This window comes from Bombina bombina, chromosome 6, assembly GCF_027579735.1.
Source record: "Bombina bombina isolate aBomBom1 chromosome 6, aBomBom1.pri, whole genome shotgun sequence".
Taxonomy (NCBI): Eukaryota; Metazoa; Chordata; class Amphibia; order Anura; family Bombinatoridae; genus Bombina; species Bombina bombina.
The window spans coordinates 888024550-888050436 of record NC_069504.1 but is presented as its reverse complement, the minus strand read 5'-3'; the positions used below and the strand labels follow the sequence as shown (position 1 = coordinate 888050436).

The 25887-nt window shown below is 37.8% G+C and overlaps 1 protein-coding gene across 1 annotated transcript in view; it reads left to right on the top strand.

Moving 5' to 3' along the window:
* Positions 1–25887, top strand: part of DLG4 (discs large MAGUK scaffold protein 4) — a 403179-nt gene that overhangs the window by 361877 nt on the left and 15415 nt on the right. Inside the window, exons 8-19 of the mRNA XM_053718431.1 lie at positions 251–395; positions 1185–1323; positions 1438–1594; positions 2807–2909; positions 3132–3252; positions 3839–4009; positions 4154–4184; positions 4358–4385; positions 4784–4831; positions 6093–6194; positions 21745–21917; positions 22045–22154. Coding sequence (XP_053574406.1) covers positions 251–395; positions 1185–1323; positions 1438–1594; positions 2807–2909; positions 3132–3252; positions 3839–4009; positions 4154–4184; positions 4358–4385; positions 4784–4831; positions 6093–6194; positions 21745–21917; positions 22045–22154 — 1328 coding nt within the window. The remainder of the gene's footprint in view (positions 1–250; positions 396–1184; positions 1324–1437; positions 1595–2806; positions 2910–3131; positions 3253–3838; positions 4010–4153; positions 4185–4357; positions 4386–4783; positions 4832–6092; positions 6195–21744; positions 21918–22044; positions 22155–25887) is intronic.

The following is a 25887-nucleotide window of genomic DNA, read 5'->3' as shown; positions in this document are numbered from 1 at the left end:
AACTTTATATACTATTTCATTGTATCCCTTTTTCATATAACCATGTCTATGGATTCATTCTATGCTGTAAAATAGTAAAATATTGTGGGTATTTTGAATAATATACTTCATAAAAATTCAAAATAAATTGATAAATATATTTCCCATGTAACCTCTTGTATATTGCCCGTACCTCTGTATTTTGCTGTAGAACATCACATTGCATACTTTTGTTACTTATTTATTATAAATGAGTGATTGTCTTTTGTAGGTTAATCATGTCAGCTTGGAAGATGTCATGCATGAGGATGCTGTAGCTGCTCTGAAAAACACATCAGACATTGTTTACTTGAAAGTAGCAAAGCCAACCAATGTATATCTAAATGATTCCTACGCCCCTCCAGATATTACTACATGTAATTATTTGTTTTTCCTTCTAGTGACATTAAATGCAAATGATTTCTATCATGCACATGGAAGAGTATTATTTAAACATGTTAATATATATATAAAAATATATACACACGTTCTGGGGAGCAAGTTTCTACTGAGCATATGCACAAGCTCACATGGTTTACGTATACTAGTCTGTGATTGGCTGATGCCTGTCACATGATACAGAGGGCCAGAAAATGTGAGCAAAAATAAATTTGCCAGAAAAAAAATCTTCTGCTTATTTGAAATTCAGAGTAGGTATTATTGTATTGTCTTTTTATTATGCACTCGCTAATTATGTCATTCTAGAGTATTTAGTGGTCCTTTCAGTTAAAATTGCTTATTTTAATTTTGTAAATGAACAGGAAGTGCATGCGTGTGTGCTCACAATTGACCGGTGGGAATAAAGCTCATTCGTTAACAGGGACATGCCCCACGATTATAAAAAGTGTTTGTTTTTTCAGTATAGTAACATAAAGAAACAAAACAAAAAATGCATTTTAAAATCACTAGCTTACATTTTATGGGTAAATTATATGTATATACCTCCAAGCCTGCAATATCCTTAGCAGTTCACAGAAATAACACAATATTATCAATTATTATTGTTTTTTTCATCCCACTAGGAGTTAAATAATCCATGTTTTCCTTTGCTTAATATATAAGTATATTTCTACCTTAGTCTGTGTATTATTTATTTCTCTAGCAATGTTCCTCACACTTCTTCTTTGTCTGCCTATCTATCTCACTGCTTACTCTTTTTATTGCAGCCTACTCACAGCAGTTGGATAGTGACTTATGTCACCCTAGTTATCTGGGCCCTGAATATGCACCAGTGATGACACCAACCTCTCCTCGCAGATACTCGCCCATTCCTAAGGAACTCATGGGGGAGGAGGAAGTACCCAGGTAAGAGACAGAGATTTAAGGAATACAAAAATGAGGTAAAGAGAGAAACAAATAAGAAGTTGAGTTCTATTGTAGCTGTCTGAGTGCTTTGATGTTGTTTTATTTTTTGTGCAGGGAACCGCGCAGGATTGTTATACACAGAGGCTCTACTGGTTTAGGATTTAACATTGTAGGAGGAGAGGATGGAGAAGGCATCTTTATCTCATTCATTCTCGCTGGAGGACCTGCAGACCTTAGTGGAGCCTTGAGGAAGGGAGATCAGATCATGTCTGTAAGTAACACAGAAAGACCTTACAGATATGAAGCAGGGCTTATTTTTTGTTTAATAGAAGAAAATAAAATTAACTTTGCACTGTTCTAGTGGAACCAGATCATATCTGCAAAACAGCCTCACAAAAACAATATATTAAGCAGGATACTATTAAAAAAGACCAGATCACATGACTAAGGGCCCAATTTTAAAATCTTCCCTAGGTCAGATCTGGTTTTCTAGGACACTCACAAGGGCTGCCCTCAGGGATATCTATAAAAAAAAGGAGCTGTCCTTGTAAGTAGCGAGATACTTCCCCGTAGAAAGTAATGGAGCTTGATGGATAGGGAAACTGTGCTGGGAGATTAAAGTTAGCAGTGAGCGCACTATTAATATGAAATCCTGCAGCCAATAGAAATCCGATTTATTCAGCCTTCAGTGTATAGTATCTTACAATAAACTCTATTTTCGTATATAATTGTTTTTCTGTTAGGTTAAAATGATTGTACACTTTAATGAATTAAAGCCCAGTATCAAATACAAATCTTAAAAACAGGGGCACTTTGATTAATTAAAGTGTACAAAGACACTTATTTTTTAAAATTCCTACCTTTGCATTATGGTAAACTTAACGCCGATCCTCTGCCTGCATCTGCTGCTTTCATTAGCATATCGATGACGAATCCGGCTTCCTTCAATCGTTGCATGCCCCACGTGCTAAACGCCAAAGCGGAAGCCGGATCCGTCATCGATCTGCTAAAAAAATCAGGAGATGCGGGCGGAGTATCAGCGTTATGTTAACCATAACACAAAGGTAAATGATTTAAAAAATAAATTTTTATAAAGTATGATTTTTTGCAGAATAATTTCAATAATTTTAAAAAGCAGGGAACACCTCTTTGCAAGACACACTGGTACAAACTGCCTTTATAGAATAGTCTGTTGTAAAGATACTGGATCATGACTGTGAGGAGTTTCATACAGACACCTGAGGGGGGCCCAGTGGAATCAAGATGAGATCTTGAATAGAGTAAGTAAACCAGCTACTCAATAAGGATCCCAATCTCATTATAAGTACACAGCTGTAGAGAGACTAGATTATGAAAAGGAGTAACATAACTACTTAATAACTATACTGCTGAAGTACACAGGTGACAACTACAGACTATATCTAGTGTTGTGAGGTAGAACCAGGGAGGTCAGATAATGTATAACAATATCTCCATCTGACAGGTGAATGGTGTAGATTTGAGGAATGCAACACATGAACAAGCAGCTTTGGCTCTAAAAAACGCTGGTCAGACTGTCACAATTATTGCACAGTACAAGCCAGAGGGTAAGTATTGCTATTTCCTGCAGAGGTAAAACATCATGAAATGCAGAGTAGTATAAGTAAAACAATAACTCAAATTGGTTTGTTTCTAAAGCCCTAATTCTTCAGAGAACCATTAGATAGTATTCAGGTATTTCATTTGATATTGAGTTTGTGTATCCTAAGTATGAAGGTGGCACGTTTATGGCTTGACAAGGCATGTTGACCTTCCCTTTGTATCCTCAGAATACAGCAGGTTTGAAGCCAAAATTCATGATTTGCGAGAGCAGCTGATGAACAGCAGTTTGGGCTCTGGGAGTGCTTCTCTACACAATAACAATGGTGGAAAGAGGGGATTCTACATCCGGTGAGTGATAGCCAGGACATGGAGAGAAATGCTCAACTTATTTAATTTAGCACTTTGTTGTAATGTAAGTTTCCATCCTTTACTTAAAGACAATTAGGGAACTCTTTTTAATGAGATACATAGTTCTCTAGTAAAAATTGCCTTTAGAGCATTCTCCAAAGGACCTTGTAGTACTGAAGAGGCTTCTTTTAGAATCTTGCCAGGCCAGAGAGCTTTAGACAATTGGGCCCTAAATGAGAACAGGATTGACTATCATGACCTACAATGTTATAACATTTCAAGCCAAAGATTTGGAAGGAAACCTGAAAAAGGGGTACACTGGTCTCCTTAGTGACTAGAGCAATGTTGCCTCATTGTAAAATACGTAGGGTTAAAATGGTTTAAAAAAATGTAGAGAAATTTCCAATTCCAGCCCTCTGCATTTACCCTGCTTTTTAGATCCGTACTGTATACATTGCAGGAAAGAACCACACTACAAGTTATCTCAAAGACAGTATGTAACTTATCTGCCAGTAGTCTTTGTATCACCAGAACTCTATGATCCTCCATTCTTATGTCTGTAAATGCCCTCTCAATCTCTTCACAGGGCACTTTTTGACTATGATAAGACACGGGACTGTGGGTTTCTCAGCCAAGCTCTGAGCTTTAAATTTGGGGATGTCCTTCATGTCATTGATGCCTCTGATGAAGAATGGTGGCAGGCTAGACGTGTTCAGCCAGAGGGAGAAGAAATTGGTTTCATCCCCAGCAAGAGAAGGTAACAATTCAGTACAATGGTGTATAGGCACACCAAAATGTATATACAAAATAAACATTCAGTACATTGACATGACTGAGGTCAGTAGAGATCAGCTATATTGTACATACTGCTTACCATACTGTTACTTTTCTCTTGTTGCAGGGTTGAAAGACGAGAGTGGTCACGGTTGAAGGTAAAGGTGAGATACACATGTTGTGGTTTAACTGTGTGGTTTGTGTGGCGTTGGTTAGGTTGTCCTTCTCACTTGTATGTTTAATGGCTAACTTTGCTGGAATTTCAGGCCTGTCTCTCTGTCTCACTAAATTCTCTTTCTGTCTGCCTATCTGTCTCTCCACCACTACATAGGATCGAGGCAGCACAGCAGGGTCTCAGAGTATGTACCTTCCTTTTCGCTTTCTTTTTCTGATCATTTTTAATGATTGATCAGACACAACTCATTTTACTCCCTTCCTGCCCTGCAACCCCTCCTGCTATGTATCTATAGTCCACACAAAGCTCTGTGGCAACAGTGTTGTCTTGGCCTCAAGCTTCCAGCGTTGTTGTGATGTAAGACACATATTATATTGTGCACTCCACATTCACATTATGTACTACAGCGCCCCTACTGTTTCTGGGCTATTCTCACACACTGCTTTTATCATGCCTTGCAACCCGCTCTGCTTTCTTGGATTGATCCGTTAATTGTCTATTTACTTAGTGATGCAAATATACTCACACAGTGATATTACTGTAAATTAATAATCAAATGTTTTTTTCTTTTTGTTTTTTAAGGTCGGGAGGAAGTAGTGCTGAGCTATGAGAATGTTGTACATATGGAAGGTATATATTATTATATTTCCCTGCTAATATTATATTGCTCTGTTAAAGGGCCAGAATAGTGGAAAATTGTGATCGCAACCTTGCAAGTCTATGTGGTTAACCCCCGCAAAGAACTGCAGGTCTCAAGCGAGCATAAGTGATGAGCCAATCTGCCGCGGCTGTCACACAGCTGGGTTGTATGATTGCCACTGCTGATTGGCTTAACAGCTGTTTCCATGTGGGGCCAACAGTTCTCTGTGGCTCCTGATCAGTACATTAAAGGTTCAGTCTACACCAGAATTTTTATTGTTTTAAAAGATAGACAATCCCTTTATTACCCATTCCCCAGTTTTGCATAACCAACACAGTTATATTAATATACTTTTAACATCTGTGATTATCTTGTATCTAAGCCTCTGCAAACTGCTACTTTATTTCAGTTCTTTTGACAGACTTGCAGTTTAGCCAATCAGTGCCTGCTCCCAGATAACTTCACATGCACAAGCACAGTTATCTATATGAAATACATGAACTAACACCCTCTAGTGGTGATAAACTGTTAAAATGCATTCTGAAAAGAGGTGGCCTTCAAGGTCTAAGAAATTAGCATATGAACCTCCTAGGTTAAGCTTTCAACTAAGAATACCAAGAGAACAAAGCAAAATTGGTGATAAAAGTAAATTGGAGAATTGTTTAAAATTACATGCCCTATCTGAATCATGAAAGTTTTTTTTGGCCTAGACTGTCCCTTTAACTGTAAGTTTAACCCCTTTGCGGGGGTTCAACACATAGGGCTGGATAATCAATAACTTGCTGACATGGAGAGAAATCACACAAAACCTTTGTTTTTTTTACACCTTATTTTATAATGTTGTCTCTCCTTCACATCCTGAATCCTACATAGTGAGATAAATAGCTCTCAAGCTAATGCTTAAATGATTTGAGTGACCTTGCAGTACTGATGAGACTTCTTATATTAAGTCACCTGTGCAGAGAGTTTAGATCATCAGGGTCACTAGTGCAAAACTTACATCATTTTCACTATTATTGCCCTTTAAAATTTGTTATGTATTTTACTTTATTTATATGTGAAATGATGTATTAAATTGCATTTGTTTGCATATTATTATTCTTGTGTATTCTATTAACAGTTTTGTATCTACAACTGTATGTTTATATATATATATGCTTGTCTTTGTATTTATCTTTCTGTACGGCGTTCTATAATGTTTTTATGTTTTTTTTCATCACAATTTATTCTCTCTTTTACCCTCTCCTGCAGTGCACTACGCTCGTCCTATTATAATTCTGGGTCCTGGGAAAGACAGGGTTAATGATGATCTTCTATCAGAATTTCCTGACAAGTTTGGTTCCTGTGTCCCTCGTAAGTTCTATTATTTCCTTGCCTCCTATGTGTTAATGATGTTGATATTGCCACTTTACAAAATAATCATCATAATTATACAACAAACGTACCTTTTATTAGGTTACCTTTTGTGATCTTAAATTCAAAGCTCTCATATAGTGGCATAAATTTAATGTTTCTGGAACTGTGATTTCTAAAATGGAAAAAATCTGTAAGAGAAAAAAACAATGTGACAAATATTTGATACAAAAGATTTATTTTCTTTCATAAGGTGATGAGAGTCCATGAGTCCATTACTCCTGGGATTCTACTCCTAGCCACTAGGAGGAAGCAAAGATTTCCCAAAAAGCAAGAGTACCCAATCCCTCCCACTTCTCTTGTAAGCCAGTTTAATCTTTGTCTCTCAGGAGGTGGGTGAAGAATTGAGGTGCTCCAGATTCTTTGTTGAGAGGGGTCCTCAGACCAATTTGAGGCCTCTTTTTTCCCTCAGAGAGTTACTACAAAAAGACAGAAGGAAGATTGGAGTATAGACACAATTACTCCGGGTGAAGGAGTTAGTCACAGGCCTGCCACAAGTGACGCCTCCTGTTGTGTCATCGATATACTCCTTATAGTGATCTTATGCTTGGATGCTTTCTACTGGAAGCAGTCATTTCTGCAGAAGTTACCAGTAGTGTGGGTGCAGTTCAGGTAAGTACATTTTCACATTTGCACTCACATAACCACAGGCTATTAGCAAGTACAATAGTGACACAGTACAGCGTAGCCAGGGGACAACATTCTTAGATACATTTATAGCCTCTCATGACTTCAGTGTAGTCTTTTATTGGGAAATTACTTTTTTTTGTTTTCTGTAGAGGCTTATTAGGTTTTTACAAGTGTCATGGCACTTATGGACAAAAGCATTTGTAAAAAAATGTTGTCACTGTATAGTATAGTATAGTATATAGCTCATGCCGCCTTAGTTAATAGTTTACATAGATTTAGCTTTTGCCGAACTTATTGCGCAGATACTTCTCTCCTGCATGTTACTGAGTCTCATGGCCACCTAGAAGAGCACGCTTTAATGTTTTTTCATATTGCCCTTATTACAATATTTATATATTTAGCGCACACTGGCCTTATTTTTCCTGCTCTTTACCAGACGTGCGGCCATCCAGTAGAGTGGGCTTTAATGATTCCAGATTACCCTTATTTTTCTGCTGGAATAGTTTGGCAGCGCTGTGGTTACATTTCTCCTGCGTTATATACGCTTGCCTTTCTATGAGCACTCTGTCTTCTGAAGGAGAATATTGTTTCTGCTTCTGTCTTTTTCTCAGTAAGGCTCTACCGTTTTTTCTTTTAACTTGTTTGTTATTTGTTCCCTTTTATTTTCTGATTTCTATATTCAAATCCTTGAATTTTGTTGTTCTCTGCATGTGGTGTTGGTTTATTTGACATTTATCTGGCTTATGTTATTCGACTGAGCTCTCTGGAACTGTCCCCAATTCTGGGCTACATTACAAGTGGTACGCTAAAGTTAGAGTAATATTTTAATAATTTGTGCTTATATTACAAGTTGAAAGTAAACACGACTGCACAAGCACAAACTACATTTTAAGTGCTGGTGTAAAGGATTAGCGCTATATAAAAAGTTGCACCAAGTAAAACATAAATACATTTAAAAAAAAGTGTTACACTCATATATACACTATCTGATATAAATTATTTACATAAATATTAATTGAAAAAGTTATAAGGGTTCAAAGGTATATGGTATATGACAAAGCATTTTAATGGAAAGGAAAAAACATGTAATATGTTTTACTGTGTTTGTGCTGTAAATATTTTACATTCCAATGTTCTCCACATCAGGAAAAAGTTATCTTTTAAATAGATATTCACACACACACACACACACACACATATATATATATATATATATATATATATATATATATATATATATATATATAGGTATAGATATATATTTTACAATACATACAATATATTTTTTTTAAAAAGAAATGTAAAATATTCATAACTACCTTTGGGTCAGTACTGTAGGTTTAACTCCTATCGGGTTATCACGCGAGCAATACGTGTTTTTTTCTAGTTTGCGCTCTCCATTGAAGTCTATGGGAAGAAGAAGTTAACACAGTTGCGATACCCGCTAACTTGTAAGGTTACCACGTTACAAGTTTATTTCTGGTGGAGTTTGCTCGCCAAGTGAAAGCACTAAATAACGCGTGGATTGTAATCTGGCCCTCTGTAAATTTAAATCCTTTAGAGAGTAGATCCTTTTATTTTGTTATTTTGTATTCCAGTTTAAATGTATTGGTTTTCTTTCCTATGACATGGAGAGTCCACAACGTCATTCCAATTACTAGTGGGATATTCTTCTCCTGGCCAGCAGGAGGAGGCAAAGAGCACCCCAGCAAAGCTGTTAAGTGTAACTTCCCTTACCTATAATCCCCATACATTCTCTTTGCATCTGTCAATGGAGGTTGTGTGAAGTTGGTGTCTGAAGAAATTAATCCTTTTATGGGTACTTTTCCCTGCAAGCAAGGATTGGGGTCTAGCTGTGTCCACGTCAATCTCTTGAGTAAGAGTAGTGGTGGCTTTTAGCAGTTAAAAGGCAGCAAGGAAGTCTTTGCTTTACTTTTAACACTTTGCTGCCCCTTTGTAGAACGCCAGAGTTGGTTACTCTGTTTCTTTCTTTTCTACCCAGGTCGGTGAGCTGATCTGACTACACCTGGAGGTGCTGTCTCTGCTTTACAGCAGAAGACCCTGGAGGGTAAGTCCTTTTATATTTCTTATATTCCCTTCCCTTGGCAGAGAAGTTGTTACTGTCATCAGGGACAGGGTGGACGGTTAACGGTGACCAGCTGGCACCTTCCATTGCCCTATAATATGGGTCTGGAAAATTAGTTATATCCCCATCTGGGGATATTAGTGATTTAAGAGCAACCTGGATCTATCCGGCATCTCCTTAACAGGATCCGGTTCTCCCATTAAAGTCAGTCTTTTTATTAATGGGGATACTTATATGGAGTATATACAGTTAACTCCATTACACTTTTCACCCCGTTCCTCTTTTGAAGCAGCGGCACCTCCGGATATAATGACAGGAGAATGCTGCTGACTGTGTTATATTATTTGAGGAAATACTCCTATTGTGGGGTTGATTTATACATTCCCCTCCTAGAGCTTTTGTCGGCGTGACAGGCAACCGATGCTCTTTTATCCTGCTTATTTATGCTGTTATTTGAGGATATGGAGCGTGTGACCATTGTACAGTATATTATGCTATACTCCTATTGTGGGGTTGATTTATACATTCCCCTCCTGCTAGAGCCTTTGTCGGCGTGACAGGCAGCCGATGCCCTTTTATCCTTCTTATTTGGATATTTATATTTAGCAATCTTTTGTCAGTATGTAACTTTTCTCTGCATGAAACTGCAGATAGTTACGCAGCTGAGAATAGATTGGCGCCATTCGTGTTTTCCCCTCTGTAGCGCCTCACAGGGAGATAGCGCAGACAGAATAGTGGACAGTGTATCTATTCTATCTTCATGAACTATTGCATCACGGTTTTTCAGAAACACTGTATGAGGGAATAATTTTTCTTTCTAATGCACTTTTATTTTTAATATTGCGATGCCAGTCTTTTTCATGATGACAGTTAGGCTGTAGTCATGGTGGCTTGTGTTGCGATGTCATTTGATCGCATTTTGGCGCCATGCTTTGTCACTCATTGCAGCTCTTTTAAGTCTTCTCACTGCGATGTGATGTTGAGACTTTGCTTTTCCCTAGATGTATTAGAACAGTGGATAAATTGTTTTTACACTATGATGTGTCTAGTAGATTTTATCAGTTCACTCTAGAGTGCAATCAGAAATGGTTGTTTAATCTTAACTATCTTTAGATGTAAATGGGGGCTGGGAAATACTCAATGTCAGTTTGTCCTCCTTTTTATTTTCTGCCCTCATGTATTAGTATATTACGTGGCATGAAGGAATATATGACTCTTTTATATCTGTCGTGGTACATTGTCGCCATCTGGTGGCAGTTCAGTAAAAGATCATCACATTTTAAATGTTTTTTATATGTATTCCTTTTGCATGGTATCTATTTCATATGGAAATTGATACGCTATGGGTTGCATGTCAAAGTTTTACTAATGTATCTCATTTATTTGCTATTTTTTTCATCCTAGCATATATATTAATTCATAATATGTTACTTTGTCTGGTATAGGGGTTCCATGTATTATTCGCCCTCATATTGAGGGGACTTTCATGTCCTTTTCATATATTCTATTTTATATATAGGGAATTCTTTTTCATCATAGATTATTTCATGTATCATAATCTATTTCTAGGTTTTATTATGTCATGCATTTATAATTTCCCTCTTTTGGAGGGATACTTGCTGACTATGATATGACATGTATAGTTCATGTCTCCTAGTTGGTGTTTTTATATACATATTGTATTTGTCTCTGTGTTTTATTATAGATATACAATATTATATTCTCCTTCAGATTGCTGTTATCTTTCTTGTTATCCTATGTTGCCTTAGGGACCTTTTCTTTTATAGAGGTCCCGGTCTGGCTGATTTTATTTCCCAGTGGTAGGAGTCCTATCCCTCGGGAGGTCTCAGCCTTGGAGTAGGAGTTTTGCAATCTATGTTCTTTCCTAGCCAGCTGTAGTAGCCTGATGGTTAGCTTAGCTGTCTAGCAAGCTGAGGGTTTGCAGTATTATATCAGCTCCAGCTACTTACACCTTGAATGTGTGTGCGGAAGCTGTTTTCTGTTTCTCTTAGAGGCAGGCAGTCTTGGATCATTTAGGGAGCTGACTGTTCTATTTTCCTTCAGACTTGGATCTACGTTGTACAAGATCCTTGGACTGTGGAAATAGTATTCCAAAGATAGAAGTTTGGGTTCTAGTCTTTTCTCCCATAGGTTATCTGCAATACAGATAAAGAGAAAGGTGTTTTTAAACTGCGTAAAGGACCTATTTTTCCCTGGGAGTGATTGTTCCAGTTCCCGTAGTGGAAAAGGGTCATGCATTCCTTTCACAATAGAAGAGGGATTTTTTCATTCTGTTCTAGACCTGCAGTGTCTCAAAAGATTCCTCAAGGTTACGTCCTTTTTCAGGGAACATCATCAATTCCTTCAGTTTGCCTTTCTGGACAAACATTTCCCGTTTGTTACTAGTCCCTTTGGTCTTGCCACGGCTCCTCCAATCTTTCCAAAGGTCCTAGGGGTCCTTTTGGTGGTGGTCAGATCTCAGGTAATAGCTGTGGCGCCTTATCTGGGCTACATCTTCGTTCAAGTGCCATCTTTTTAATCTGCAAAATCTCATACAGAGTTGTTGTTGTTGTCTATCCTTCTTTCCAAAGGGTGAAAAAGTGTATCTGTAGACGAATTCCCTAGTACCAGTCACAGGGTGTGTTTTCTTGGGAACGATTATAGATTCTCTGTCCATGAAGATTTTTCTGATGGAGGTCAGAACATCCAAATTTCTCTTCAGTCCTCTGTCCATCCATCTGTGGCTCAGTGTATGTCAGTATTTGGTCTGATGGTTACTTTCATGGACATCATTCCTTTGACTTGGTTCCACCTGAGATCACTGCAGTTATGCATGCTCAGACAATGGAACGGAGACCACTTGGACCTATCTCAGAGGATAACTCTGGATCCCTTATCAAGAGATTCTCTATCTTGGTGGATCTCGCAGGATCATCTATCTCGGGGCACATGCATCCTGAGACCTTTCTGAGTGATTGGCTCCACGAACGCCAGCCTGTTAGGCTGGGGAGCAGTTTGGGGCTCTTTAAAAGCTAAGGGTCTGTGGACTCGGGAAGAGTTTTCTCTACCCATAAATCATCTTAGTGTTGAGAGCTATTCTCAATGACTTGACATCTTGGCATCAAATATCTTTTGTCCGGTTTATCAGATTCCAGTCGGACAACATCAACTCATTGGCTTACATAAACCACCGGGGAGGAACTTGGAGCTCCTTAGCTATGAAGGCGGTGTCTTGCATTCTGTAGTGAACGGCAGCTCACGATTGTCTCTTATCGGCCATCCGCATTCCAGGGGTGGACAACTGGGAAGCGTTTTTTCTGAGCAGACAGGCGTTTCATCCCGGGGTGTGGGCTCTCCATCTGGAGGTGTTCTCAAAGATAACCCTCAAGTGGGGGGATCCGGAGTTGGATCTAGTGGCGTCTGGTCAAAATGCAAAGCTTCCAAAGTATGGTTCTAGGTCAAGAGATCCAGGCCGTCCTGATAGACGCTCTGGTGGTTCCCTTGTTCTTCTTCATCAGTCATTACTCGTATCATTCAGGAGAGAGCATCTGTGAACACTTAGCTCCTGCCTTGTCTTGCAGGATCTGGTTCACGGATCTGGGGGAGATATCATCTCTTCCACCTTGGAGGTTACCTCTGAGGAAGGACCTTCTGATTCAGGGTCCATTCCTCCATCTAAATCTAGAATCTCTGTAGCTGTGTTCTTAGAGATTGAACGTCTAGTCCTGTCTAGACATGGTTTTCTGAGGCGGTCATTGATACTATGCCTCAGGCTAGTAATCCTGTTTCTCGCAAGCTTTTCCATAAGATATGACGAAAAACTCTGGTGATGCAGGAATTCAGAAACAGGATGGGAATCAGGAGACCCAGGTTCAGATCCGGGCTCGGCTGTGACACTGTCTGTGCCACTGGTGCCTGTTGATTCCAAATTTTAAACATTATTGGTTTCTCCCTTCTCTTTCTGCTATTCGAGAATGCGGAAGTCTCTGCATATCATGAAGACCTCATGATTTTAAGAATCTAGGATCTCTCCTGGAGTCGGGTGAGGATTCCCCAAATTTTTGTTTTCTTCAGGATAGCCTGGAGAAAGGTTGTCAGTCAGTACTCTGAAGGGTCAGATTCCTGCACTGTCCATTTTTTTGCACAAACGTCTGGCAGATTTACCAGATGTTCAAGTTTTTTTGTACAGGCACTGGTCAGAATCAGGTCTCTATTTAAACCTGTTGCTCCTCAGTGGAGCCTTGACATAGTTTTTTTGCTGCAGGCTCTATTTGAGCTGATGCATTTTGTAGATATGAAGTCGTTATTTGGGAAGAGTTTGATTTCTCCTTGCTTTTCCTCAGATAAGACGGTCCTTTGTACTAAATTGGGATTTCTCCCTAAGGTGGTGTCGGATAGACATTTTAATCAGGAAATTGTTTTTTCTTTTTTTGTTCCTAATCCTTCTTCCCATAAGGATCGTCTTTTGCATAACTTGGATGTTGTGCATGCTCTAATATTTTACCTTCAAGCTTCTAAAGGTTTTTGGAAATCTTCTGCTCTGTTTGTTTCTTTCTCTGGAAAGCGTTGGGGTCAGAAGGCCACTTCTTCTACTCTTTCCCTTGGTTAAGAAGTATGATTCGTTTTGATTATGAGACTGCTGGACAGCAGCCTCCTAAAAGAATTACGGCTCATTCGACTAGGGCTGTCTCCTTTTCTTGGGCTTTCAAAAATGAAGCTTCTGTGGAACAGATTTGCAAGGCGGCAACATGGTCCTCTCTGCCTACTTTTTCAGAGTTCTACAAATGTGATACTTTTGCCTCAGCTGAGGTTTCTTTTGGGAGGAAGGTTCCTCAAGTGGTGGTGCCTTCTGTTTAGGTCCTCTTGCCTTTTTTACTCCCTCCCTGTTCATTCTGTGTCCTCTAGCTTGGGTATTGGTTTCCACAAGTAATTGGAATAACGTTGTGGACTCTCCAAGTCATATGAAAGAAAACAAAATGTATGCTTACCTGATAAATTTCTTTCTTTCAGGACATGGAGAGTCCATGACCCCGTGCTCTTTTTAGATTATAATTTGGCAGTTTTTTTGAGTAAACCTCAGGCACCTTTTCACCCTTGTGTTTCTTCTATTTCCATTTTCCTTCAGCTGAATGACTGAGGATTATGGGTAAGGGAAGTTACACTTAACAGCTTTGCTGGGGTGCTCTTTGTCTCCTCCTGCTGGCCAGGAGTTGAATATCCCACTAGTAATTGGAATGACGCCGTGGACTCTCCATGTCCGGGAAAGAAAGAAATTTGTCAGGTAAGCATAAATGTTGTTTCTACTGTGCCTCCAACACAACTTTGCAATTTTTGTATTGATTACCTATTGCATGCCAATCAGTATAATGCTGCTATTGTCTCTAAAGGTGTCTGGCCTCCCTCTGTTTGCTTGTACAAGAGAGTTCATCAGATTTTGCTCCAGGGTCTAAATATATTGTGTGTCTACAATTTGTAAATCAATCTTTATTGAGATGGATAAATCACAATTCCATTTTTCTAGGAGCTTACATTGTTCATCCAATTTGGACGATAATGTCAGCAGACACAGGTCTCTCAGGTTGGGTTGCATTATGGAGGTACAGAGGAGAGCAAGGACATTGGTCTCCTCAGGAGGCGAGTTCACCAATAAATGCATTGGAACTCTAAGCGATCTTCACAACTCTTCAGAGTGGTCCTTTTCTGAAGGAGAGACTTTTCTGCATGTTCATTCAGTCAATGTCATGGTGGTGGCATATTTTAATTTTCAAGAGGGAATACTCTGTTCTCTAGAAAGGTAGGAGCTTCTCAAATTCTAAAATGGGAAGAATTTTTTTTTTCTGTATTATTTATGCAATTCATATTCCAGGTGTCAACATTTGGGAAGTGGATTATGTCAGTCACCATTCCCTCTGTTCAGGGCAGTGGTTACTTCTTTGGATGTCTTCAATCAGACAATCAACATGTGGGATATCCTAGAGTTAGTCCTGATGGATTCTTATTTAATCATCTGCTTCTCAGATATTTTGGGAGATCCAAGTATCCACAGGCAGAGTTTGTGGATGCTCTAGCAGTTCCATGTTCTTGTTGTTGGCATTCCATTTTCCTCCTGTTCTGCTTTCATTTGTGATTCCTTGAATCAAGCAAGAGCTATAGTTAGTAAATTTGATATATCCAGTTTGGCCTTGCAGAACGTGGTTCATGGACTTCTAGGTCACAACCTTCTATTTCAGGGTCCATTTTATCATCTCAATTTCGATTTGACTAACTTAGAGATTGAACGCATCATTTTGAAACAGCAAGGTTTCTTAAGATGCTGTTGTAATTCATTTTCTAGGCTAGAAATCATGTTACAAGGAAGATCTATATCAAAGTATGTATGGTGTTTGTTGTGATATTATAATATATAATGCTTTCTTCCTAGTTTGTGCTCTGACTTGTAAATGTATATAATTGTTGCAAAGAAGCAGGGGCGGGGACAGTGTTGTTGAAGTGAGGAAACAGGAAATAAAGTGTGTAGTTAGTTGCTGTATAAATGGACTCTGTGTCAGATATATTTCTAAACCACCTGGATTTACAAACACTACATTTTGGCGACGAGGATTATGTTTGAACCCTATTGCTTTGTCTCAGCAAACAGTGAGTAACCTGCTGCAATACACACACAAGAATGGCTGTATGTAATGAATACAATTTCCCTGTGTTTGATTCTGATGCAGAACTAAGCTCAGTAGGCCCAAGATGGCTAAAATGGATTCAGAGATTTGAAAATTATCTTATTGCTTTGGATGTTACTGATGCAAACAGAAAAAAGGCTTTACTGCTTCATTTAGCTGGAGAAAAAGTGTATGACATTTATGATACCTTGTCTGCAACCACTGACTCATACAATGATGTTAAAGATAAACTGACAACATATTTTCTCCCTAAAAAGAACACTCAGTATGAAATATACACATTCAGACAGGCAACACAACAGGGTGATGAACCTTTAGATGCATTTCAAACCAGGTTACGTTTACTAGCAAAGAATTGTGAATTTTCTAATGTTGAAAATGAGATTAAAGCACAGATAATACAAAGCTGCACTTCTTCAAAACTTAGGAAATATGCACTGAGACAATCTGAACTATCTTTAAAAGATTTGCTTGATTATGGCAGAACATTAGAAATTGCTGACAGGCAAGCTGCAAGCATAGAAAATAGATCTACTGAAGATCAGTTTATTACAAATAGAGTTCAAAAAGACAGTTCAACAGTACAGCCCACAAGAAAGAAACAGATCTCATGTGTGTTATGCAGGAACTGTGGGGGTTTCTATCCACATAATGGGACTTGTCCTGCAAGGAATAAGCAATGCAGGGCATGTGGGAAATTTAATCACTTTGGAAAGCAATGTAGAACAAAACTGTATCAAATACCTCAATCACATACTGAGCCACATACATCAGAACAGTGGAAAGTAAATCTAGTCAGATCTCCTGATCAAAAAGGACAATATTCAAACAATGATGACAAATATGTATTTGTAGTACACAACATGTGTAACCTAACTCAGCCACAAGTTGATGTACTCATTAATGACACTAAAATCACTGCATTGATTGATTCAGGATCTGCTGTCAATTTAGTGGGTGAACAAACATTTCACATGTTAAAACCACAACCACAGTTATTACAGAGTAAAATAAATATATATGCATATGGATCAACTAAACCCCTTAATGTCATTGGTAAATTTACAGCCACATGTGCATTTAAACACAACAAAACAGCAACTATGTTTTATGTTGTAAAGGGTCAAAATTCTTCTCTTCTGAGTTTTGAAACTTCATCCAGTTTGGGACTTATAAAGCTTATGAATGCAATTTCACCTAGAAAGGACACAGGATCTGTAGCAGATCGGTTAGTACAGCAGTATTCCCATTTGTTTAATGGCATTGGTAAATTGAAAGATTTTCAAGTACAGCTGCATATTAATCCACATATAAAACCTGTAATACAACCACATAGAAGAATTCCATTTCATGTAAGGCACAAGGTTGATGCTGAACTCAGGAACCTTGAAACACAAGGAATCATCGAAAGAGTGCAGGGGCCAACTCCATGGGTCTCCCCAATAGTATCAATGCCAAAACCCAAAGACCCAAATAGTGTAAGAATTTGCATAGACATGAGGCAAGCCAACACTGCCATTATCAGGGAGCGCCACGTTACTCCAACATTAGATGATATAATTCATGATCTCAACCAGGCAAAAGTTTTCTCCAAACTTGATTTAAAATCAGGCTATCATCAACTGGAATTGGATCCAACAAGTAGATATATAACTACATTCTCAACACACACAGGATTGTGGAGATACAAGCGCCTAAGTTTTGGTGTTTCTTCTGCTGCTGAAGTATTTCAAAATGCAATACAGCAAACATTATCTGGAATTCCAGGAGTTAAAAACTTCAGCGATGATATCATTGTGTTTGGAGCTACTCAAGAGGACCATGATAAAAATCTCACAGCAGTTTTTGAGCGACTTCATGAGAAAGGACTTACCTTAAATTGTAGTAAGTGTGAATTTAACAAAACTAAACTAGAATTTTATGGATTTGTTTTTTTCAGCTGAAGGCATATCAGCAGACCCAAAGAAAGTGGAAGCAATTCAGAATGCAAATCCTCCAATAGACGCCAGTGAAGTCAGAAGTTTCCTAGGGATGGTAAACTACTGTTCTCGATTTATCCCTAATTTCTCTACTATTGCCACACCTTTAAGAGAGTTAACAAAGAAAAGTGTGCCATGGTGTTGGACTGAAACTGAACAACAAGCTTTTCAACAACTGAAACAGAGTTTGACCAGTGACAAGACAATGTCCTATTTTAACCCTCAACGGCAAACTATTCTTTTAGTAGATGCTAGCCCTTTTGGTTTAGGTGCTATTCTGGCGCAGAGAGACAAAGGCAAGCATTATATAATTGCTTATGGTAGCCGTTCTTTAAATGATGTGGAAAAACGTTATTCTCAAACAGAACGTGAAGCTCTGGCAATAGTTTGGAGTTGTGAATACTTTCATTTATATTTATATGGTTGTCCATTCACACTGATCACAGATCACAAGCCTTTACAGTTGATCTGGAATAATCCAAAATCCAAACCGCCCGCTAGAATAGAAAGATGGGGTTTAAGACTACAACCATATAATTTTACTGTGGTTTACAAATCTGGAAAAGAGAACCCAGCAGACTATATGTCTTGACATCCTATATCAACAGATTCATTCACAAGTTCACCAAGTTCCATGGATGCAGAGGAATATATCAATTTTGTTACTAATCATGCTATACCTAAAGCATTGAGTTTAGAAGAAATACAACAAGCAACATTAGCTGATCCTATACTGCAAAAACTCGCTGTATTAGTTCGGAATGGAAAATGGTACACAGCTGATTCTGACAAAATACATGGAAAAGAGTTGAAGTCATTTGCAAGATTTAGCAAAGAACTCTCAGTGAATAATGACAACAGTATTATCTTGCGAGGTAATCGACTAGTCATTCCGACATGTTTACAACAGCAAGTATTATCCTTAGCACATGAAGGTCACCAAGGAATAGTTAAAATGAAAAGTTTATTGCGAGAAAAAGTGTGGTTTCCATCAATAGATCAACAAGCAGAAAAGTTGGTGAGAAATTGTATTGTGTGTCAAGCCACAACTCCAGGAGCTCACAAAGAACCTTTAAAAATGTCTGCATTGCCTGAAGCACCATGGTGTAATGTGAGTATAGATTTTTATGGTCCATTACCTACTAGAGATTATTTGATGGTGATTATAGACGAATATTCAAGATACCCGGTAGTAGAAGTTATCAGCTCAACATCATCAGTCACTGTTATTCCGGTTTTAGACAAAGTTTTCTCTTTATTGGGAATTCCTAAAATTGTTAAAACAGATAACGGTCCCCCATTTAACAGTACTCAGTTTAATAAATTTGCTTCATATCTTGGATTTAAACATAGGCGCATTACTCCTTTGTGGCCACAAGCTAATGCAGAAGCTGAAAGATTCATGCGTTCTATGGGGAAATTTCTAAGGGCAACTACAGCGCAAGGTAGACCATGGAAACAAAATTTATACTCTTTTCTGAGAGACTATCGATCAACTCCCCATTGTACTACTGGCAGATCACCTGCAGAGCTGTTATTCAATCGCAAACTTCGGATCAAAATTCCGGATATAAATGATTCGCTAACAGAGACACTCAACAAGGACTTAATACAAAAAGACAGTCATGCCAAAGCCAAGATGAAAGCTTATGCGGATAAATATTATCATACCAAATCTGCTCCTTTTGCTGTTGGAGACAGAGTCCTGTGTAGGCAAGATAGACGACACAAGTTGGATACTTTATATGATGTCATCCCATATACAGTTACAAGAATTCAAGGATCAATGATCACTGCAGTAAGAAATGGACATACAATTACTCGGAACTCTTCTTTCTTCAAGAAACTACACAAAGAACAGGACACTGAAGTATCTGATGCAGAAGATGATGATTCTGATATACCCAAATTATTTCAAGAACATGATGATAATATGAATAACTCAGAGAGCAGTGAGGGGGAAGAAAACTTAGCATATGATCAGTCCTTAGATAATAATCGAAAATACCCTCTCAGAGAAAATAGAAGACCTCCTGAATACCTTAAAAACTATGAAAAATAATGTGTTTTCATGTAATGTATTTATGTCATCATGCAACTCTTTTATGTGAAATATAGTTGGTCTTATTTCTAGATATTAAGCATAGTATATATATATAGTTATATTTATGTTTAGTTTAATTGTTATGTTTCTAATCTAAAGTAAGGGAGAGATATGGTGTTTGTTGTGATATTATAATATATAATGCTTTCTTCCTAGTTTGTGCTCGGACTTGTAAATGTATATAATTGTTGCAAAGAAGCAGGGGCGGGGACAGTGTTGTTGAAGTGAGGAAACAGGAAATAAAGTGTGTAGTTAGTTACTGTATAAATGGACTCTGTGTCAGATATATTTCTAAACCACCTGGATTTACAAACACTACAGTATGGATAGTTTTTCTTTGTTGGTGTGGAAAGCAGGATTTTTAATTGGAATTCCAATAATTATGTAATTCTTTCAAGTAGGTTTTCAAAAATCCTTATTTGCTGTCTCTTTTGAAAATTTGAAAAATATTTTTTTTTCTTCATAAGAACATTGCTATTTTCAAGAGTCTCTGAAATGTCTGCTCTTTTTGTGAGCTTCCTTATATAGTTTTTCTTAAAGATAAGGCTCTTTTTGGAAGTAAAATTGATTCTGACCATACATTAGTTTCTTCAGACAAAATCATTAGATAATTTGTAGTTCCATATTTTTGTTCTATTACTCAAAATTCTACTCAAGGGCTTCTATACAATATAGATGTTGTTAGAATTTTAAAAATGTTATCTTCAGTCTACAAAGGATTTTAAAAAGTCCTTTTATATTCTTTTCTCAGGTCAATTCAAAGGCCAAATGCTACAGTCGTTACTTTATCTTCTTCGTTAAAACTCTAAATTCATAGGGGCTGATTTATCAAGGGCCGAATGGCCCCCTGATGTCCCTGTTTCCTTTAAGCTCTCCGGAAACAGCAGTTAAGAAGCAGCTGTCTTAAGACCGCTGCTACTTAACTGGTCCGCTGCCTCTTAGGCTGCGGACATCAATCTGCCCGAACCTATACGATCGGGTTGATTGACAACCTCTGCTAGTGGCCCGCAAATCTGCAGGGGGCGGCATTGCACAAGCAGTTCACTAGAACTGCTTGTGCAATGTTAAATGCCGACAGCGTATGCTGTCGGCATTTAGCGATGTCCGCCAGACTTTGATAAATCGGCCCCATAAAGTTTACTTGTAGGCAGGACAGTCTTCCCAGTCCACATTACTACTCATTCTACCAGATAATTTAATCTCCTGAGCAGTTAAGAAGGAGGCTTCTGTTATCTAAATTTGCAAGGCAGCAACATAGTCATCCTTACATACCTTTTATGTGTTTGCTTCTTCTGGAGAGGTTTTTGAAAGGTGAGTTCTCCAGGCAGCTGTGTTTGTAAATTAGGTGCCTGCCTTTCAACATGTTTTTAATTCCACCCAAAAATACTCTTGGACTCCACAGCTTGGGTATTAGTTCATAGGAATAATGGACTTGTGGACTCTCACCACCTTATGAAAGAAAACAAAATGTATACTTACAATACTTTATACTTAAATTAAATTCTTTGATGGTGGTGAGAGTCCATGAGGCCTGCCGAATCCTTCAATTTAGCTAATTTTTCTCTGGCTGCAGTTTTAGTTTTGCACCTCATTTCCCTGCTCTGTCATTTCCTTCCTTTCTATTTTTCCTTGATTGGCTGTATGTCCAACTGGCTTACCAGGGAGGTGAGATGGATTGAGCACTCTTGCATTTTTTAAAATCTTTGTCTCCTCCTAGTGGCCAGGAATTGAATCCCAGGACTCTCACTACCATCAAAGAAATTAATTTATCAGATAAGCATAATGTCCCCCCAAAAAATCTAATGAGTATACAAGGACAATTGCTTACTTATAATTAAAGTTAAAACCCTCACACCAGTTCTCTAATAAAAATCTCCAGTCTCTAGAGGTTTTGTTTAGAACAAACAAGATAGTTTTTCTCCTGCAGTTAAATCTAGCTCATTGTTTTTATCCCAGCATAAATGAATTCTTCATTATTATTATTATTTTTGTTTTGTTTCTTTGGGTAAACCCATAGATACAACTCGCCCAAAAAGAGACTATGAGGTGGACGGACGAGATTATCATTTTGTGTCATCTCGGGAGAAGATGGAAAAGGATATTCAAGGCCATAAATTTATTGAAGCTGGACAATATAACGGGCATCTGTACGGGACCAGCGTTCAGAGCGTAAGGGAGGTTGCAGAGCAGGTGAGATTTGCATATCTTCATATCCTTGTATTAAACAGCTATATTGTAGTTTATTTCTCTTTAGATAATCATAAACCTAAAACTTAGTAGAGCCTCTAGCATTAATCTTCTCTTTCTTCCTGCATAGGGGAAGCACTGCATTCTCGATGTATCCGCCAACGCTGTTAGACGCCTACAAGCTGCACATCTCCAACCTATTGCCATTTTTATAAGGCCCAAGTCTCTAGAGAACATCCTGTAAGTGTGAGCTGGTTTTCATTCATCTCTCTTTTAGGGCCCCACTATTTTCTAAAGCGCTCCAATTTGGAGAGATTAACTAAGGAGTCTCATCAGTTATCTTGCTGTGCAGGGTTTTGGACACAGAGAGACAAATACGTTACAATATATTGCTAAAAAAAAGTTTTTTTGATCATCAGGCCCACAATACTAATTTTTATGTTATTCTCGTATAACAATTCTGTTTCCTTCATCACTTTTTTTGCATCAGTTTTGCTGCCCATCAAATCCTCCTCTAATCATTTTTTCATATCCCTTTCATATCCCTTAAAGGGATGACAATTTAAGTAATATACATTATTTAGTGAACAGCCAACATATTCTAAACAACTAGAAATGTAATGTTTAGATTATATTAAGAGCCTGAGTAGGGGCTGACAAATATGACAAGAATGTAACGTAGGTGACTCATGTTATTGAGAAAATGACACATAACTTTGTAATGGTAAATGCTGTCAAGGAGACTAGATAGCTACATGTTAGCAATGCAGGGGCAGGTAGTGGACAGAGAAAACAAGTTAGAATAATTTACCATGCAAATATGTAGGAGAATCAGCCCTTAAAGGGACATAAAAGAAGATACTGTAATATTTTATTATTTCACTATTGCTTGTATAAATCTTTGTGTTTAACCCCTGCAAAGGGGTTAAACACACAGTTAAAGTCAGCTCCAGAGTACAAATGCACTACTCGGTCATAGATGAACACATCTTGTGAGCCAGTGACAAGAGACAAATGTGTATAGCCACCAATAACCAGCTAGCTCTCAGTAGTGTAGAATATGTACGTATTCTATTCAACAAAGGATACCAAGAGAGCAAAACAAATGAATAGAAGTGAGCTTAAAAGTATTTTAAAATCACGTGCCCTATTTAAATCATGCAAGTTTTAATTTTTACATTTCTATCCCTTTAAATAGGCATACAAGGCAATAGTATACTGAGGGTGTACATTCCCAATATACTACTGCATTGCAGTTTTAACTACAAAAGTTTTTTACACTATGGGCTAGATAACAAGTGACGCGCTATTGTTAGCACGAGTTTCAATAAGCAATATCGCAACCACACTAACTTGCATGCTTATTACAAGTTAAAAGTAAGCACATTCGCTCAAATACTGTGTATTTACTGTAAATATTTTACATTCCAATTTTCTTTAAATATTAGAAAATGTTCTTTGTATTTTTAAATAGATATTCCTATAATATCAATATATTTATACCTGTGCATATTCATATAGATAATAGGTATAGATATTTTGCAGCAGTTTCAAACAATGGCCATTATAACCCATTAATGAGAACCCAAATATGTTTAATTTAAAAGGTCTGGAGTCTGTACGTGACTTAGCCAAGTTAGCAGAGATAGCAATCAGTAGTGACATCACTACAAGGTGGCCTTGACTCCTCCTGCTTCATGTCTGTCCCTTAATCTTTCTCCTGTGCAAAACTGGATTCACTGTTACATATGGTGGCAGAGTTTTCAAGATGTCCACCTCAGTGTTGCTGTGCAGAAAAACCTGCCACAATATTTGTACAGGCACGTGCATATCAACAGGCAAACACTAGCCAAAGCAGAAGGATGACTCAGATACACTTAGTTGAAAGACAACCTCAAGTAATCTTACTTGAGGTTGTATCTTTAAACTAAGTGTATCTTAGACTTTTTAAGTCTATACACACACCTTTGCTCTAACACAGTGATCACAGGCTTATTACTTTTTGCTTTCCTTACCCCTATACACATTTTAACTCTACTTGGCCTAGTGAGGAAGGATGACTCAGTCTCTGAGAAGCAGCTTCGCTTTAAGGTATGGCTGCCAGTTTCTGCTGATTGCAGACCCCAAATAGCCAGACATGACGCAGTTGAACTTGGAAGCCTGCCACAGCCTTTGCTCTTGGGCTCTGTGAGGTTTAGTTGTACACAACAGAAAAGCAATGAGTTGGCTATGGAATTTAAAAATAACAGAATTTAAGTATAAGAGTCGGACGGACATGATCCACTGTAGCGATCATGTCTGCCGACATTGCTAAATGCCGACAACATACGCTGTCATCATTTAACATTGCACAAGCAGTTTTGGTGAACTGCTTGTGCAATGCCGCCCCCTGCAGATTCGCGGCCAATCGGTCACTAGCAGGGGGTGTTAATCAAACCGATCGTATGTGATCGGGCTGATTGCTGTACACTGTCTCAGAGGTTGCGTACGAGTTAAGGAGCAGCGGTCTTAAGAAGGCTCACGCAGAAACAGATGTATCTGGCCACATTTGGGGCATGATAAATCGGCCCCTATGAGCTATTGCTTAAATCTTCTTCCTAAAGACATTTTGACCCACATTCTTCAGTTTAGAATACTGTATACAAAAAAAAGTACCGGAGAGGGGAAGTAAAGGTTGCAGACAAGTATATTAGCATCTAAGTAAATATCAAATAACACTTCCAAAACACTGTAAAACAATTTATAAAAACTTTATAAATTAGAATAGATAGTTTAGTAGGGAAGGAAAATGGAGGAAACTGAACACAACTCAGTGGCATAGGCATTCGAATGCTTCTTTAGCATCTGAACATGGAAGAAGGCGGCTGCACTTGGTGTTCGTCTCTATTTTGGAGGCGGATTCCTTCTTGTGAAAGAACAACACGCTATGATCTGTGCAGATTGAGATCTTTTTGTGTTGCACTTTTACAAGACGAAATCCAGCTCTGAAAAGAGCCGAACGCCACGAGTGGCAGCCTCCTTCCACATTTGGATGTTAATGAAGTCAGTGATGCACTTTCTGTTGAGTACCTGGTATAAAAGAGGTTTCCATAGTTGTTGTTTTTTTTCAGTACATTTCCATTTGCAGAAGAATTTGAATTCCCATTTTTGGTATACTTTTGAAAGAACAAATTGTATGTATTACAAAATAATTTAGGTCATGTTATTTCCATTTGCAGGGGAATTTAATTCCTATTTTTGGTATTTTTAAACAACAGATAAGCATGAATTATCTAAATCCTATAAATCGTGTTATGCTGCAACTCTAACATGGAAATACATTCTGGCATTGCTGTAGAGTAGAGATCTGCGAATGTGCTGAAAGTGTAATTCATTTGGTAGAACGAATAGTCCTGTGGACATTTGTTTTGAAAACTTGAATGTTGATAAGAATGAAAATCCATTAAAATCCATTAAAATTCGGTAATCGAATGTTACTTCCGGTTTTCGAATATTCATAATTAGATCGAATATTCACATTTGAAATCTCTAACGTAACATTTGATTTAGCAAAAACTATTCTGAAGTTCAACCGTTCATGTGGTAGGGAATTTAGTAAATTGATACATAATAGATACAAATATATAATTTTGAATGTTTCTATTTTGAATATTGCTTAATTTGAATATTACATTTAAAGAAAGCTTTAGAAATACTTTTACAAATATATTGATTCAAACGTTTCTAATTCAAATATTGTATAATTTGAATCGAAATATTAGAAAAATCTCAAATCAAATATTACATTTAAAGAAAGCATTTGAAGTACTATTACAAACATTAAAAAATTCAAATTCATTTTTTGAATGTTGCAAAACATTTGCCTATCCCTACTGTAGAGCATTTAACACTCATCATGAATCTAAATAGAAATGTTAATCTGTTTTGATTACCTGGACAAAGTGAAAATAATTTTGGTGGTAATTGCGTTTGT